Here is a 19,659-nt window from a genome sequence, read left to right as displayed (position 1 = left end):
TGCACAAGAACATTACAGAAACTGAAATTAAAACCACAATAAGATACCACCTCATGCAATGAAATTTTAATTGAAAATAAAGACAAGAATATATCAAGTGTTGGGGACAATATGGAGCAACTAGAACACTCAATTATTGCTGATGGGGATATAAATCAGTTCAAACACTTTGCAAAACTTTTGGCATCACCTATTAAAGCTAAACACAATCCTACCCTATAACCCAACAATTTTACTCTTAATATACCCAAGAGAAAGAGTGTGTACGTCCACCAAATGACATGTACAAAAAAATCCACAGCAGCTTTGTTCATAATAACCCCAAACTGGAAATAAACTAAATGTCCATCAAAAGGAGATGAACAAATTGTTGTATATTTACATAACAGTATTACTACTATACACGAATGAAAAAATGAATTACTGAAATATGTAACACAGGTGAATCTCATTATGTGAAGTTCAAGAACAGGATCTATGGTGATGAAAATTAGAATAGAGTTTACCTCTGGCAGGGATGGGTACTGACTGGGAAAGGACAAGAGGGAATATTCTAGAATGATGAAAATATTCTGTATGTTGATTTGGGTGGTGGTTTCAAGTGTACATATAAGTAAAAGTTATCCACTGTAAATTTAAAATTTCTGTTCTTTACTTATAAATTATATCTCAATAGAAAATCCCAACAATGCACTGATAAAATTGACTAAATGGCCTGAATATAAACTTTATGGCCAGGCACGGTGGCTCACACCTGTAATCCCAGCACCAAAGTGGGCAGATCACTTGAGGCCAGGAGTTCGAGACCAGCCTGGCCAACATGGCAAAACCCTGTCACTACTAAAAATACAAAAAATTAGACAGGTATGGTGGTGCACACCTGTAATCCCAGTTACTTGAGTGGCTGAGGCAAAAGAATCACTTGAGCCTGGGAGGTGGAGATTGCAGTGAGCTGAGATGGTGCAACCGCACTCCAGCCTACGTGGCAGAGTGAGACTCTGTCTCAAAAAATAAAATAAAAACATTTTAATGAAGCAGGACAGACAAAATGTTGTTAACTACCGAAACTAGGCAATGGGTATGTAGGAAGGAGTTCATTCTCTACCTCTGTGTTAGAATTTTCCAAAAATAAAAAGTTAAAGAAATAAAGATTTTAAACAAAGTTTAAAATTCACCTTCACTATTATTTGGAAAGTTAAGTAAGACTCACCTTTCCTTCTGTTGCTTTCTTTGTTGATGAAATTTCCTTCATAAGCTTGGGAATTTCCCTGTCAAATTGTGAGAGAATTCCTTAAATTTCTAAGATATAATTCTTTACAGAACTATCTTAAGGTTATAAAATCTACTATCACATACTGTCTAAAAAACATGGAATAAAAATTAAAATGGGTTCACATACTCTAACACAACTGCGATATGTCGATGTCGAATTCTAACCCAGAGGTCATCTTCTTCTTCAAGGACGGCCTCCTTTTCTTTTCCATCTGTTTTATATCTACAAGTAGAGAGAAGCACTAAAATTTTTTGATTTTTTTTCCCTCCAAAATCAAAAGAAACATTTTTACAAGCAGTAATTTCAAGACACAACTCAAGAAACTGAAAAGTAAAATCCACTATTTTAGGGGGGTAATGAACACCTACTCAAAACTAAGGCACATTGCTATCCTTACATTAAAAACAAGCACTGAGACTACCAAGACATTTTCAAATGTTAGGTTTAGGTGTCATTATTATAGAGTTTTAGTTCAGCAAAATTATATCTTATAAAGAAAAATTCAACGTGCTACAATTAAGAACAAGACTGAATATACTAACGCTTCGTGTTCTAATTGCCTAAAACACTGTTTTGATGTGCTAATAACCCACAGTACAACTGATCAAATCTCCATTAGGAACAGGAATATTGGCCAGGTGTGGTGGCTCACGCCTGTAATTCTAGCACTTTCAGAGGCCGAGGGGGGCGGATCACTTGAGGTCAGGAATTCAAAATCAGCTTGCCAACAGGGTGAAACCCCATCTCTAAAAAAAAAAAAAAAAAAATACAAAAACTTAGCAGGGTGTGGTGGCACACGCCTGTAATCCCAGTTATTCTGGAGGCTGAGGCAGGAGAATCACTTGAACCTGGGAGGTGGAGTTTGCAGTGAGCAGAGATCGCACCACTGCACTCCAGCCTGGGTGACAGCACAAGACTCTGTCTCAAACAAAACAAAACAAAACAAAACAAACAAAACAGGAATATCCTCCCCGATATAACCTATTAAATATTGAAGGTGTTTCAGAATTGGTACAAAATTCACAAACATTTATCATCTGTTTCTTTATTCTTCCCCAACCCTATAACCACATCTCCTTTACAGAATGAGAAAGAAAATGAGAGAAAAAAAAATTAATGTAAGCCATAAAAATTGTGATAGCTTTAATGAGTTCTACTGAAGTGAGCAACAATTTAAAAGAGTCATGAAGCTATTCAAAATGGGCTTCCTGACTGATTCCCCTTATCTTTTTATGCAGATACCTTCCTTCCATTTGTGGAACTAGAGAAGATCGAATCATTCTTGGAACTACCTGATTTCCTGAGTCAAGATCAGGAAGGACTGCACTGAGTTTTCCTAGCTCTGAACTACAAATAATAAATGTAGACTTCGCTATATGAATATAATCGTTTCTATAGCCCTCATAAATTACACATTAATTCTATAAAACCATCCACCTGTGTGGATTACAGATGTCCAAAGATAGAATCATTGTGCTCAATTATATAAGGCTGCACTAAGGATGAAAGCCCTTTTGTCATTTAAAATACCACTTTGTTCTTATACAATACCTTTGACTTATAAGTGATTTGTAAACAAAGATAAGAGTAGCAAGCCTGACAATACTCAGGTGATATGAATATCCCATTTTAGTTGGGAGGCTGAGGCAGGTGGATCATTTGAGGCCAGGAGTTCGAGACCAGTCTGGCCAACATGGCAAAATTCCATTTCTACTAAAAATACAAAAATCAGCCGGGCGCAGTGGTGCACACTTGTAGTCCCAGCCACTTGCGAGGCTGAGGCCAGGAATCATTTGAACTCAGAAGACGAAGGCTGCAATGAGGCGAGATTGTGCCACTGCACTCCAGCCTGGGCAACAGAGTGAGACTCTGTCTCAAAAAAAAAAAAAACAAAAAAAACCCCTAAAGTTAAAGAAGTCATCAACATGAAAACTTGAATCTGGACACTTAGAGCTTCCTGCTTTGTATTCTGTTTCCATAAAAAATTGTGATGAAGGCTGGATGTGGTTGCTCACCCCTGTAATCCCTGCACTTTGAGAGGCCGAGGCAGGCGGATCGCCTGAGGTCAGGAGTCCAAGACTAGCCTGGCCAACATGGCGAAACCCCGCCTCTACTAAAAATACAAAAATTATCCAGGTGTGGTGACGGGTGCCTATAATCCCAGCTACTTGGGAGGCTGAGGCAGGAGAATCACTTGACCTGGGAGGCAGAGGCTGCAGTGAGCTGAGATCATGCCACTGTACTCCACCCTAGGTGACAGAGTGAGACTCTGTCTCAAAAAAAAAAAAAAAAAAAAAAAAAATTGTGATAGAGACCAAACCACAGGGAGCTTTACTCCCATCGAATTCTTATCTCTGATTTTTTTTGAATCAGAAAGAAGGGAGTATAGTGGCTTTTTAAAAAAGTCTCTACTTAAAAAAAAATTAAACCTTGCTTTGCTTGCCAGCAAACCTAAAGAGATACATATTTTAAATATTAGGTTAGAAATGTCTAAAATTTATATCTATAGTCTGGAACTAAATCCTTTACTATCCATTGGTTTATTTATTCTCTTCTAAACCTTCTGAGCAATGCAGGTTTAGAGACCTAAAGGGTAACAGAGGTAAATAATATCCCCTCTGAATAAACTGCTTAAAATAACTTTTATATTAGAAAAATAGCTGTGTTATCTAACATTAATACAGATAATACAGAGAAAAACTCAGAAACCAAGATTCGACCAGAATGCAAATAAAAATACAATAGAAAATACAAAAACAGTATTTAAGAAAAAAACAGTATCATAACTATCACGTGTCTGTATCTTAAAACTACCAAATTAGTTTAAACATAAAATTTCAGAAAACTAATTTTCATTTTTATTAGTGTACTCAAGTAGTAAATCTTAGCTGACAAATACCAGTTTGGATTTAGAAATCATGATATCAAATAACATTTGTAATGTATGTAAAACATAACACACACCATAAATGATACAGAGATATAGTAAGATGATTCCTTGATAGAAAAACTATTTCATTTTTCATTTAGGTTTTTATTTGACATTACTTTTAAAGTAAGTATGTTTATACCAAGATTAACTCAGTAGAAGGTACCAAAATGGTAAAACTATGCCTGTTGTTCTCAACAGCCATCCTATTTAGTTTTCTAGTGTTCCAATCTTCTAAAATACATTATGTTGATAAGACACATAGACTTTTGAACGTATGATTCAAAACAATTATAGCCTAACAATTTTGAATATGGTTTCTCCTTCAATAAATTATGATAGTGAGCCTGATATTTACTTTTAAAAGTAAAAGGGCCAAATTCCATGTGTTTAAATGTAGCTCTGCTGTACACATAGTTAAGGAAGCAAACACACCAAAAATGCTCCAAAGCAATCAAATTACACTTTAATTTACAAGGTCAACATATCTGTGAAAGACTAACTGTAGGAATAAGAGAAGGATAAAGTCTCTGAATAGAAAAGGTTACAGGGGCTTTCAGATTTCCAGTGCCTATATAAATAATTAAATGCTCATATTCTATCCTGTTTATACATGCCCTTTATATACCCTTCAAGTTATACTTGCTTGTATGTATCATTCTCAATTGGTAGTAGATCATACGCCATTGCCTGAAAGGTCAGTTCATGCAGGACAGTGGACACAGGATCAAAGCCACGATCAATTATTAAGAGCTGTGAATGAGTTTTACCCTAGAATAACAAGATAAAATCATCTTAAGCAGCTTCAATTTCTTAGTGTGAACATATTTTTAATACCTTAGAATACAAAGCAGGCTTTTCCTAAGTTCTATCCCTTCTCCCCACCAAAAATATACAACAAAACAAATGGTTAATTGTCTTAAGAATGTGCAGTTACAATAACACAAAGAAAAATCCGAGTAGCATGAGAGAAAAAATGAAGACTACATAACTAAAAGCTTTTGTAATTAGAGTAAGAGGGTACATTTAATAACATGGGTTTGAACTGTGTGGATACACTTAACACTCAGTTTTTTCAACTAAATAACAGATAGAAAATACAGTATTTGCAGGATTGCACGATGTGAAACCTGCATGTATGAAGGGCTGACTTTCCAGATATGTAGGTTTTGCTGGGCTGATGCAGGACTTGAGTATGTGTGGATTTTGGTATACACAGGAGGTCCCGGAACCAACCCTCCTGTGTTTCCCAAGGGACAACTGTATAATAACCTGAAAGTTCCTTTTAAAAAAGTAACATTTTGTTTGCACTAAATCTATTTTCTTATGAATTGAGTTCCAAAAGCACTAAAACTGATATAAATTATGAATGGTAGCTACTACTTGAGCTCTATGTATTAGACATTTTACTAAACAAAGATACTAAACAAAGTTACTAACAAAGATTAGATGAAATAAAAGATTATTTCATCTAATTTTTTTAATAATCCTGTGAGACAGGCATTATCATCTCCAGTTGACCATGAGGGCATTGCAGCCTGAAATGAAGTAACTTGCCCAAATCACACAGGTAGTAAGAGGCAGAATGGAGATTCAAATGCAGGTTTACTCTAACATCTGTGCTCTTAACCGTTATGCTATTTTAAAAGACTGTACTGATACCAACTAAGATGATAAATCACAATGAAAGCCTTGTTATCATTAATTCGCAAACATCACTAATCACTAAACTGAATAATAGTGCTGGAAACATTTATTGTTAATGTCAGTATCTTTCATACTTCATTTTAAAAAGTAATAAATTCTTTGGATTATTATTCAAAGCAATAACAAATAACTACAACTCATTATACAAACATTTTCTATTTATTTACATATAACAGGTATATTTTATAGGCTATGTTTTTAAAATATTTTAAAATTAAGCACATTCATTTAATTAAATTTTGAGACAGTATGATATGGTGGTTCAGAGCACAGCCTTGGAAATCAGCTAGGTCTGAATTTGAGTCTAGCCTTGACCACAATCTTGCAGTACAAGTTTGGACAAAATGCTTATCTTGTGTATATGGCAGCATTCTCTTTGTAAAATGAAACACAATTATGGAATCTTTACCTTATAAGATTATTGTAAAGGTTAAATATAATCATACCATAAACACAGCACAGCAAGCCCTCAAAAATGTGAGCTATGAAGCTTCAGAAATACAAACAGGAAAAAGTGCAATACAAGTTCTACAGCAGGCTTAGGGCTTATGACAGCATGTGGGAGGAAGCATCACTTGGCCTGAAGAGTCAGGAAAGCCTTCGAAATGAGGTGATACTTTATCACTTTATCAGGTGTCCCTGAATAAAGGAAAGGTATCAAGTATTTGAAGGATGATTAATTTTCCAGGCAGAAAGAATGGAAAGGACAAGTTTAATTTTTATGGATTTTGCTCTTTTTCCACTGAAAACATGAAGGACTAAAAGCATATTTGATTGTATACCTCTTCATTCAACACACATTTATTCACTATCGACTATGTGTACTAAGCCATTCTGCCTTCAAAACTACAACCAGAATAACAGCCTTCAATAGGCCTCTAAACCAAAAACAGGTAACTTTTAAGGTAACTAACCTAACATCTAAGTTTATATCTTCCATTCCAGCCACATCGTTTAATTGTGGATTTTGCCTTTTTCTCTATTGCCTCTACCTGAAGAATCCTGTTTTCCATGCAATAAACTCCCTCTTTATCATGTTATGCTCATTCTTTAAGCTAAAGGGCCTTTCCTCTTGGGATGCCTTCCAACACTCCAGTTTAGAAGAAGATAAGCCTGGGACTATATTTCCATTATACTCTGTGTATTCTTCTCTCATTCCACTTATTAAACAGTATTGTAATTGGTGGTTTCCTGGCACAACTCCTCTTCTAAACTAGCAACAGTTCCTTTTCTTCATTCTCCAGCTACTGTAATATGGCTTCCTAGCCCTCTGGCACCACCTCTATCAGTCTCCTCAAGCTCTTCATTCTCTCACCCACATGCAACTGCTGGTATTTCCCAGATTTCAACCTTAGTCTTTGATTATATTATCTCCATAGGATAACAACAGCTGCCATTTATTAAATTCCCATTGGTGCCAAATACATTTACATGCTAACTTAATCCTCATACCGCCTAGCAAGGTATATATTACTTCATCTATTTCATAGATGGAAAAACAAACTCAAGGTCACAGAGCTAGTGATAATAGGAATTCCCACATTTATTAAATGTTTACTCAATGGCAAGCATTACTCTAAGGACTTTGCATGTATTAACTCACTTAATCATAACTTTTAAAATAGGTATTCTTTTATTATTCCCATTTTATAGAAAAGAAAATGTAGTTATATAGAAGTTACATAATTTGCCCAAATAGACATTAACTATGAATTAAATGGCAGAACTAGATTTGGACACAGTGCTGACTTCAAAATCTGTTAGTTAATAGAGTCCCCTCTAAACCATACCATCTATTAAGGTTTGCACAACTGTGTATGTTAACAATTCTCAAATCAGTATTGGAGATCTATGTTAATGACTCCCAAATCAATACTAGAAAATGAATGAGCAAGTTTCTTTGGCTTATAAAGAAATAAGACAGACTTTATGCATAGTTACTACTTGCCTTGCATACATTACCTTTATTAGGCTCTTTTCATCAATCTTGTAGTAGTCTTCAAGCTTTTTTTCAACAAGCTGTGCAAGCTTACTGGCATTATCTAGAGGTTTACTAGACATGGAAAAAAGGGTCCAACAATTATCTTTCTTTCAGTATATACTTTATAATATCATGAAGTTTAATCCTAAAATTAAACCATGGAATTTAAAAAATGTTTACAAAATGAAAAATTATTTTATAAACATGTAAAAGTTCAGATAATATATCAAATAATGTTATATCGATATATTTGGAATTTACAAGAACAAATCTTATCTCTGCTTCAGATTTTTTAATATAAAGGAAATAAAATATTACATGTAAAGCTGCAGTTCCTTTTATTCCGCTCCTAAGTCCCAGTCCTCTCCCATACCCCTGCCTCAAACCAAGACAACCAGTGTCATTAATTTCATGTATATTCTCCCTCTAGTCATTTCTGTTTCGTGTGTGTGTGTGTTGGTGTGTGTATGTGTTTGTGTTTGAGATGTATCTACATTGACATTGACACACATATCGGATTTATTCATTTTATCTCCTATATAGTATTCCATCATGATTATACTGGATTTTATGTATTAATTCCTCTAAAGATGGACATATGAGTCATTCTTATTATACTATTATAAACACTGAAACAAACGTTGGTATATATGTATCTGGGTATATTACATGTACATGTTTCTCTAAGTATATTACATGTAAAAATATAATTTCTGGGTCATACAGCATATACATACTTTTTTCAATATTATCAATTACTCTATAAATTAGTTGATGAACATCTCTCCCACTAGCAGTGTGAGATTTGCCCACATGCTAACATCATCAACTTTCCAATGTCTTTTGCATAAAATCTTGTATATCATTATCTTCTAAAATAACACTGTAACCTAAATTGTAACTTCATGACCAGTGGTATTAGTGTAACTTCCAAATCTACATGAAAAATGCTGAAAAACAGCTCTGTAAAAGAAGTTGAAGAGGAAATAAAAAAAGGAAAGATGTTCCACGTTCATGGATTGGAAGTACAAATATTGTTAAAATGTCCATACTACCCAAAGCTATCTACAGATTCAATGCAATCCCTATCAAAATACCAATGACATTCTTCACAGAAATAAAAATTAAAATGTAGATGGAACCCCAAAAGACCCAGAATAGCCAAAGCTATCCTAAGCAAAAAGAACAAAACTGCAGAAATCACATTACCTGGCTTCAAATATACTACAGGGCTGTAGTAACCAAAACAGCATGATACCTGGCATAAAGACAGACATAGAGACGAATGGAACAGAATATAGAACCCAAAAACAAATCATACATCTACCATTAACACAGTTTCAACAAAGGTGCCAAGAACATACATTGGGGAAAGGATAGTCTCTTCAATCAATGGTGCTGGGAAAAATGGATATCCATATGCAGAAGAATGAAACTAGACCCCTTTCTCTTGCCATCTACAAAAATCAAATAAAAATGGATTAAAGAGTTAAATCTAAGACCTCAGACTATGAAACTACCATAAGAAAACATTGGGGAAACTCTCCAGGACACTGAACTGGGCAGATTTCTCTGTGGGACATTCTTGAGTAACACCCCATAAGCACAGGCAACCAAAGCAAAAATGGACAAATGGAATCACATCAAGTTAAAAACCTTCTGCACAATAAACAATCAACAAAGTGAAGAGACAACCCACAGAATGGAAGAGAATATTTGCAAACTACCTATCTGACAAAAAATTAATAATAGATATGGAGCACAAATAACTCCATAGGAAAAAATAATCTGATTTAAAAATGGGCGAAAGATCTGGATATTTCTCAAAAGAAGACATACAAATAGCAAACAGGTATATGAAAGGTGCTCATACACATAATTAATTATCAGAGAAATGCAAATCAAAACTATAATGAGATATCATTTCACCCCAGTTATAATGGCTTTTATTCAAGAGACAGGCAATATAACACATGCTGGCGAGAATATGGAGAAAAGGGAACCCTCATACACTGTTGGTGGGAATGTAAATTAGTATAATTACTAAGGAGAACAATGTGGAGGTTCCTCAAAAAACTAAACAGAGAACTACCATGTGATCCAGCAATCTCACTGCTAAATATATATGTCCAAAAGAAAGGAAATCTGTATTATCAATCTGTACTCCATGTTACTGTAGCACTATTCACAACAGCCAAGATTTGGAAGCAACATATGAACGGATAAAGAAAATGTGGCACATTGACAGAATGGAGTACTATTCAGCCATAAAAAAGAATGGATCCTGACATTTACAACAACATAGATGGAACTGGCTGTCACCATGTTAAGCGAAATAAGCCAGGCACAGAAAGAACATTTCTCATGTTCTCACTTGCTTCTGGGAGCTAAAAATGAAAACAATTGAACTCATGGAGAAAGTAGAAAGATGGTTACCAGAGGCTGGAAAGGGGCAGGAGTGATGGTCAAGGGTTTAGTGGGGATGGGTAATGGGTACAAAATTATAGGTAGAATGAGTAAGATCTAGTATTTGATAGCACAACAGCATGACTACAGTACATTTAAAAACAACTAAGAGTATAATTGGATTGTTTTTAACACAAAGAAAGGATGAATGCTTGAGGTGATAGATACCCCGTTTACCCTGATGTGACTATTATGCATTGTACGTCTGTATCAAAATATGTCATGTACCCCATAAATATATACACCTACTATGTATCCATAAAAATTAAGAAAAAAAAGAGAGAAAGAAAAAGGCTCTTCACCAGCACACCAACCTCGAAAATGGGAGGTCTTATTGTGAGGGCTTCAAAGTTTTACAGAATCTTTAGGTCTTATACCTTAAAAATAAATAATGCTCACACCTGTAATCCCAGCACTTTGGGAGGCCAAAGCGGGCAGATCATGAGATCAGGAGATTGAGACCATCCTGGCTAACATGGTGAAACCCTGTCTCCACTAAAAAATACAAAAAAATTAGCTGGGCGTGGTGGGCGCCCGTAGTCCCAGCTACTCGGGAGGCTGAGGCAGGAGAATGGCGTGAAGCCAGGAGGCAGAGTTTGCAGTGAGCCAAGATCATGCCATTGCACTCCAGCCTGGGCAACAGAGCATGACCCCATCTTTAATAAATAAATAAATAAATAAATAAATAAATAAATAAATAAATAAAGCAACATCTATAAAGGGTAATTAAACTCTTTGTACAATATTTTCTAAAGAAAGAAACTTCATTTTAAAATTATACTTTAAAGTCGATAAAGTGTAAAGGAATATTTTGTGAAAGCAGGTAGAATTTTAAAAGACAGGATTACAGATTATTTATTAGTGTAACTGAAAAGTAGCCCCTATGTGAGTGATACAATTATAAATTGGCTATGTTTTCTCATTTCCCTGAACATAACCAATCACCAACAGCAGAAGCTTCAACAGTTACTAAACTCTTAACAGGAGCCAAACCACTTAGCTCAGCTCCACTGAGTCCAGAATGTAATTAGCACATCTCTTATAAGAAAAAGGCAATCCCAGCACTTTAGGAGGCAGAAGCAGGCAGATTGCTTGAGCCCAGGAGTTTGAGACCAGCCTGGGCAACAGAGAGAGATCCCATCTCAAAAAAAAAAAAAGTAAGAAAAAGAATGTTTCTAATATCCAAGGTATGAATAAAGAGCTTGTTTGGTAATACCTAAATTGAGGAAATCACTTAATCTCCAAGGAGATCACTATACTTTTTCTAAGTATTCATAGTGGAATTTTAAATGGTAAGTGAAGAGTAATATGACTTAAAGTACTACATGAATTTAAAATTAAACAGTTCAGCCAGCTAACTTGACAAATGCCAATGTTCAAATTAAAGGACTTTTTAAAAGACAAATGAGTAATAATACTTATTACGAGTAGTGCAATATATTTACTACCATATTTATTAGTGAGGAATACTTTATAGATATTAATTCATTTAACTCTAAAAACAACTGTATAAGGTAGGTATTATTTAATCATTCTTATTTCATAGATAAGGAAACTGAGGTGAGAGGAGCACACATGAACTAGCAGACCAAAATTAAAACTAAAACTGCCTGACACACATAACAAACAACATTGATGACTCTCAGAAAACAATGCTGAGCAAAGAAGTCAAAAACAAAAAATATCATGTGGTTCCACTTCTACCAGTTCAAAATCAGGCAAAATTAAACTATATGTTAAAAGTCAGATGGCAGTCATCTCTAGGGAAGAAAAGGGGACGGGAGAGCTGGGAGGGATCACGAGAGAGGCCTTTCAGATGCTGTTAATGTTCTATTTTTTTTGACGTTGGTAGGGTTAGATGGATATGTTCATTTTGGAATGAATTATCATGCCATATCTAGCAGGTCCTCAAATAATGTCATTTTGTTCATCATCTCATTACAATGCTGAGAAAAAAAAAAAAAAAAAGATTCCCGGCTGGGGCCACTGTCTGTACAGCGTTAGCATGATCCCTCCATGTCTTCATGGGTTTTCTCCTGGTACTCCGGTTTCCTCCCACATCTCAAAGATGTGCAGCATGTTTGGTTAACTGGCATGTCTAAATTGTCCCAGTCCTAGTGAGTGTGGATGTGTGTAGTGTGCCCTGCAGTGGGATGGTATCCTAATCTGGGTGCGTTCCTGCCTTGTGCCATGAGCTGCTGGGATGAGCTCTGGTCATCCTTCTAATGATCCTGAACTAGAATAACTGGGGAAATAATGATCTTGTTTTTATTAATCTTTCTTAAATGTACATACAGTCACATTTCTTTCAATGTTTAATATTAGAAGTGTTTCAGGTCTTTATGCAGAAGTTTGGTGACATGACATAACCAAGGAACTTAATTCTTGTTTATATCAATTAGCCTATGATAAGATTGGTTTTGTCAGTTTCCAAGAACCCATCAACGACAGTAAGGACTTACTGTATAGACAATTTAAGTACTTTACAGTAAATTTCATTTTTAAAAAGAAGTATGTAAGTCAAAGTATATAGTACTAAAGTTAAATTTTACCTCTTAAAAAAAACCCCAAAATTTATTTAGAATAGGCACTGAGATTAGATACTTAGACATTGTAACAGGTATCCAGAGAATATGGCCATTTAGATTTGCTGGTGATTTAATGAAAAGCATTAATTGTAACACTGTATTCCCTATGTGACTATAAAGACATTTCCTCTAAGCATTCCTTAAACTGATGAAAAACTGTCTGTAAAATGTACTGAATTTAGGCTCTGAAATTCAGTAACAGAAGCTATTTGCTATTCTGAAATTTAAACCACAAGCTTTAAATCTCCTGTATGTACAGCATGGTAATTATACAAAGAAAATAAATTTTGCAAACCAATCTGCAAAGGTACAGAGACATTACTTACCTCTATAATGAATGGTAAATAGGAAGCATAACACGTGCAGATGCTGAGGGTCTTACCTTTTATATCTTACTCCGGGATTTTCATCCAAGGTGGCACACACTGTAACTATCTGGTCAGCCATTGCTTCCATAATGGCATCTTTTCCCTTTGCATTACCAGGGTCTGGACTATAACAATAATAGAATGCATCTGGTACATCAAGAGTATACACCTAAGACAAAAAACCTCATTGTCAATCTGGAGACCTGATAAAAAAAATTATATATATATATATATACACAAACACACACACACACATACACATCAAGAAAATGCGGCAACTATTTGGGGCAGTTAAAAAAATGCTTGCACTAACCATGCTGTTTCTTGAAACAACTATGTCTTTACCTTAATCAAATCTCATTTTCTCTGTCATCTTGATTTCATCCTTTCTTTCTCACTCTCCTTTCCTGCTTAGTCTATCTCTCTCCTTCAATCTTGTTTCATATACAGATTGTACTGTCTACTTTTTACTACCCGTGCAACAGGTGAAGAAATCTGAGGTAGTCAAACTAAAATAAAAATCTAACTCCCAGTACAAAGAAACACAACAGTACCCAAATTGGCCTATATATCAGACATAAATTAAAACCCTTAATCCATTAGAGAGTAACCCAGAAATCTCCCATAGTTGATACATGTCTTCAGTTCTTTAGCTTATACTCTTCATGTCCTTAAAATAAGAGACATACTTCCCCAAAAGACATGGCATTGTGCTAGACATAATGTAAATCTTACTATATGTATGTATAGCAAAACCTCACAGATACATTCATTCACTCAATTAACAAAATAATTTACTTATGCACAAAGAACTGGATTAGAGGATTTGGAGGATATAAAAGCAGGAGCTCCCTAAATTGTATTGAGAGTTCCCTGTTAAACTAAGTTTTGTTGTTTTTTAAACAATGACAATTTCTCTTAAACTATGAAAATTTATTGTAAGTAAAAGTAGGCAAGTAATTATAGGTTAAGTAATGAATTATGAATAAATGTCTTGCATTTCCTTTTACACACAGTCATTCATTTCTCTGGACATAACCCAGCACCAACAGCAGCAGCCTGAACATAGATGAAAATTTAGCTGTGGCTCACCCACTTATCTCTTTCCTGCTCAAAGGCTAGGATGCTGTATTAACAGTCAACAAGCACCCTACACTTGAATTGTGGCTTCCTCATAGTGTAATATCCCACAACAGGAGATAACATTATTCGTTCAAAAACTTTTACTGCACAGCCGCCCAAGACTTCTCCCTCCCACCCACTGATACCAGGTTTGGCCATGGTCATGTGTAGGTTTGTTTTTGTCTTTGTTTTTTAAGATGAGGATTCACTCTGTCACCCAGGCTAGAGTGCAGTGGCATGGTTATAGCTCACTGAAGCCTTGATGTCCTGGGCTCAAGCAATCCTCCCGCCTCAGCCTCCCATGTAGCTAGGATCACAGGTATGTGCCACCACACCTGGCTAATTCTTTTAAGTTTCTTTGCAGAGACAAGGCCTCACTTTGTTGCCCAGGCTGGTCTAGTACTCCTGGGCTCAAGCGATCCTTCCGCCTCGGCCTCCTAAAGTGCCGGGATTACAGATGTGAGCCACTGTGCTCGGCCTGGAATGTATGTAGAAGATACATGTGCTACTTCCCAGCAGAAGCTTTAAAAGCCATTGTGTGGCTCCACTATTTTCTTTTCCCTCGGCTATGTCCCAGACTAGTCCTTCGGCCTCAGTACTAGAAAGTAGAGGATGTAGAGCAAAGCCCCAGGCAAACAACAATGGACAACACAAATGAGAAATAAACCTTTGTTGTTGTAATGCACTGAGATCTGGGGGGTTCCTACCACAAATTAATCTAAGCTAATACCCCAGTGTACCAAAGATAATCTGGGGGCTGGTTCTCATTCTATACTCACATCTCCTCCATTTCCCTCTTCCTCTACCTCCTCCCCCCTTTCCATCACCATCATTAAGTTTTTTAAGACTACTGCTACATGCTTTTTTCATCTTTATAAACCCACAATCAGCTCCTTAAATACAGATCCTGTCTTCCATCTACTCTTCATGCTAATCTATAGCTAGCTTGTTTCTATCTCTACCAGATTCTTTCCAGCATCCTCTCTACTAACTGTACCAGACTCTCTGTACTCACTAAGGTTCACTGTAAACAAACTTCCTCATATTCTTGAATGTTTTCTATTTTCGTTTGACCCTTGAACAACAAGGGTTTGAACTACACAGGTCCACTTATACGCAGATTTCTTTCAATAAAAGTTACAAAGAGTGTGCCTGCCTCCCCTGCCACCTCCTCTGCCTCCGCCACCCCTGAGACAGCAAGACCAATCCCTCCTCTTCCTCCATCTCTGCCTACTCAACTTGAAAATGTCAAGAGTAAGACCTTCATAATAATCCACTTCTACTTAATAGTAAGTGTATTTTCTCTTCCTTTTGATTTTCTTAATAACATTTCCTTTTCTCTAGCTTATTTTGTTATAACATAGTAAATAAAACATAAAAAATGTGTTATTCTATTGTTTATGTTATCAGGAAGGCTTCCACTTAAAAGCAGGCTACTGGTAGTTAAGTTTTTGGTGAGTTAAAAGTTATACACAAATTTTTCAACTGCACAGGGGGTTGGTGCCCCTAACCCCTATGTCATTCAAGGATCAACTATACTTGCCTTATTACGTATGTGACAGCATCACTTACCTTAAATCCTCTGAAAGGGAAAGAAAGTTCTTTCTTTAGTCCCTTTGACTCATGGAATCACCATGAGGAGTGAGTGAATCTTCTTTCCCTCCATGTAATTTGAAATGTGTTGATGTCCTACTTTATTTTTATTTATTTATTTATTTTTTTTTGAGACGGAGTCTCGCTCTGTTGCCCAGGCTGGAGTGCAGTGGCACGATCTCGGCTCACTGCAAGCTCCGCCTCCCAGGTTTACGCCATTCTCCTGCCTCAGCCTCCCGAGTAGCTGGGACTACAGGCGCCCGCCGCCGCACCCAGCTAATTTTTTGTATTTTTAGTAGATACGGGGTTTCACTGTGGTCTCGATCTCCTGACCTTGTGATCCGCCCGCCTCAGCCTCCCCAAGTGCTGGGATTACAGGCGTGAGCCACCGCGCCCAGCCCCAACTTTATTTCTTTGAAGCACTATCATATCTGACTTTACCAATCTCTCTGCAATGATCTCCTGACTTCTAGGACTCTACTTTTCCTTAAGGACTTTAGGACCAGTTCCACAGTTTTCTGCACCAGCTAATTTTGTCATTATTTTTGATGGAACCTGAAGTCTCCTACATACAATATAGCCCCAACCTACCTACAGAGAGCCTATCTTTCATTCCTTCACCCCTTATAAGCCAATTCCTGCTGTTCTCCTGCACTCTTCTGATTTTGTATCTTTATATCTAGATTATTTTCACCTCCTAACATGTTCTTTCCCTTTTCATTACTATCTTATAAAAATATACCCATTCTTCAAATATTTTCCCAATCTCCCAGTAAGAATTAGCCTCTCTCAATGCTGGGTGCAGTGGCTCATGCCTGTAATCCCAGCACTCTGGGAAGCCGAGGCAGGTGGATCGCTTGAACCCAGGAGTTTGACACCAGCCTGGGCAACATGGTGAAATACCATCTCTACTAAAGATACAAACAAAACCTAACAAAACCTGGCTCCTAAATGCATGAGATGATGGATACATTCCTTGTATCATTATACAACATTGATATGTATCAAAACATCAAATTGTACCCCATAAATAGGTACAATTACAATGTGTCAAATAAATATTTAAAAAGAGAATCTCCCTCCTTTCGTGGCCGACTACAAGATGCCTCCCCAACAAACATCCTCCCCTTACTTTTCAGCAACTGCACTTCAGTTCTTTATGAAGAACAGCCACATATGTCCAGCTAAAAAATTTTCTGTTTCCCATGCACTTATGTGTAGCCATGTGACTCCATTTTACCTAATGAGATAAAAATGAAAATTATTCTCTCATTCTTTTGTAAATCCTCAAATGATGATGTAATAATTCTACAGTATGACTGGGAATGGTGGCTTATGCCTGTAATCCCAGCAGTCTGGGAGGCTGAGGTAGGAGGACTGCTTGAGCTCAGGAGTTCTAGATCATCCTGGGCAACATAGCTAGACCTCATCTCTACTATAAACGAAAAAAAATTAGCTGGGTGTGGTGACATGCATCTGTGGTCCCAGCTACTTGGGAGGCTGAGGCGGGAGGAATGTTTGAGCGAGACCCTCTCTCAAAGAAAAACACAAACTGGGCTGCCCACCTTGTGCATGTGCAGGTTGTGAGGTGGCAGGTTGCAGCGGGGTGCAGGTGCTATGGGCCTGAGCCATGTGCAGGCCATTTTCTTTGACCTGGACAACACACTCATCGACACAGGTGTGGCAAGCAGGAGAGGCATGTTGGAGGCGATAAAGCTCTTACAATCAAAATACCATTATAAACAAGAGGCTGAATTCAACTGTGACAAATCTCAAGTTAAACTCAACAAGGAATGTTTTCGCCATTACAATGCATGCATTACTGATCTAAGGACTTCACATTGGGAGGAAGCAATCCAGGAAACAAAATGTAGTGCAGCCAACAGGAAATTGGCTGAAGAATGTTACCTCCTTTGGAAAACTACACATTTACAGCACGACACTAAGTTCAGTGAGATGTCAAAGCCATGTTCACTGAAATTAGAAAGGAGGTCTGCCTACTTTTAGTAATGAATGGGGTCATGCAGACCCAGAGGGAGAAGATGAGGCTTGTGCCTGTCAGTCCTATGTCCAAGCTGTTGTAGGTGAACAGCAGGGAGGGGAGAAGCCAGCACCTTCCGTATTTTATTACTGCTGCAATCTCCTTGGAGTCCACTCCTGTGGACTGTGTGATAGTTGGTGACATGCTGGAAACCGACACACAAGGAGGTCTCAATGCAAGGTTGAAAGCAAAAGTATGGATTAATAAAATTGGAATAGTGCCACTGAAGTCCTCCCCAGTTCCACATTACAGTTTTTTTGTGCTAGAGTTACCTGCTCTCTTACAAAGTATAGACAAACTACAGACTGCAAAATCAGTATGCCATTTTAAAGCATCTAAAAGGGCATGATTATGAATGTTAAGAGTCAATTTGTAGGGTTTGAGCTAAGAAAAGGCTTTCTGCTTACTATGGTCCAGCTCTAAGAATAATTTCACTTATGATTTAAGAGCCAACATTGTGAAGGTCCTCCCAACTCAACTACTTTTTAGTTTTGACAACTAACCACTGACTGGTATTTACATCTGAAAATTCAGACTGCATTAATCCAAGTCAGCACTGTGGCCCAGAAAACTTGAGGAAATATATTCTTTGCTAGTCTGTGACTGAATATTTGAAAAATTATTTTATTAATCTTGTAGTATCTTGGTTCCATACCAAGCAGGATAACTTACACATGGATGCACAAATGTAACGTATATGTTCTGGCTTAAAAACAGGTATTTTTAAAGAATACCTATTCTAAAACATAGAGACTTATCATAGCAAATGGATATGGTTAATATGAAATAAGTACTAAGTCACATGCAAATCTAAGCAATTCATTCTTTTACATATTTTCATTTACATATTTTCTTTTTAAAACATAAGCCATATTTTTATCTACTTTAGATACATACTTTTTTTATATTATGAATCTGATTTTCTTGCAGGACCTTTTTTTTCAGGGTTGGGGGCAATTTTTCTGTGGTGTGTACATAACAAATAGATTTCTCCAGTTAAAAAAAAAAAAAAAAGCTGTTAAAATCAGCCAGGCACGGTGGCTCATGCCTGTAATCCTAGCACTTTGGGAGGCCAAGGCGGACAGATCATTTGAGGTCAGGAGTTTGAGACTAACCTGACCAACATAGTGAAACCCTGTTTCTACTAAAAATACAAAAAATTAGCTGGGCTTGGTGGCACATGCCTGTAATCACAGCTACTCGGGAGGTTGAATCAGGAGAATCACTTGAGCCCAGCAGATGGAGGTTGAAGTGCGCCAAGATCACACCAACTGCACTCCAGCCTGGTGACAGAGTGAGACTCTGTCTCAAAAAAACAGAAAAACAAAAAAAAAAATGCCGGGAGCGTGGCTCACACCTATAATCCCTACACTTTGGGAGGCCGAGGGGGTAGATCATTTGAGGTCAGGAGTTTGAGACCAGGCTGGTCAACATGGTGAAATCTCATCTCTACTAGAAGTACAAAAATTAGCCCGGCATAGGGGTACGTGCCTGTAATCCCAGCTACTCTGGAGGCTGAGGCAAGAGAACTGCTTGAACCTGGGAGGTGGAGGTTGCAGTGAGACAAGATTGTACCACTGCATTCCAGCCT

General features: G+C 36.9%; 1 protein-coding gene and 1 pseudogene across 3 annotated transcripts in view; one reads left to right on the top strand and one right to left on the bottom strand.

The window, feature by feature from the left end:
• The window catches only part of STXBP3 (syntaxin binding protein 3), a 62,184-nt gene that overhangs the window by 19,186 nt on the left and 23,339 nt on the right, over positions 1 to 19,659 (bottom strand). For all 3 annotated transcript variants that reach the window (XR_004058852.1, XM_010372929.1, XM_010372936.2), the window contains exons 7-11: positions 13,327 to 13,481; positions 7,872 to 7,962; positions 4,849 to 4,973; positions 1,400 to 1,495; positions 1,211 to 1,268 (exon numbers count right to left, since the gene is read on the bottom strand). Coding sequence is in view for 2 of the 3 variants with exons in the window: in XM_010372929.1 (XP_010371231.1) it covers positions 1,211 to 1,268; positions 1,400 to 1,495; positions 4,849 to 4,973; positions 7,872 to 7,962; positions 13,327 to 13,481 (525 nt within the window). In the remaining variant the exon portion in view is untranslated. The remainder of the gene's footprint in view (positions 1 to 1,210; positions 1,269 to 1,399; positions 1,496 to 4,848; positions 4,974 to 7,871; positions 7,963 to 13,326; positions 13,482 to 19,659) is intronic.
• Positions 17,541 to 18,417, top strand: LOC104669899 (annotated as a pseudogene).

Source organism: Rhinopithecus roxellana, chromosome 8 (assembly GCF_007565055.1).
Source record: "Rhinopithecus roxellana isolate Shanxi Qingling chromosome 8, ASM756505v1, whole genome shotgun sequence".
Classification (NCBI taxonomy): Eukaryota; Metazoa; Chordata; class Mammalia; order Primates; family Cercopithecidae; genus Rhinopithecus; species Rhinopithecus roxellana.
This window is presented reverse-complemented; position numbering and strand designations above follow the sequence as displayed.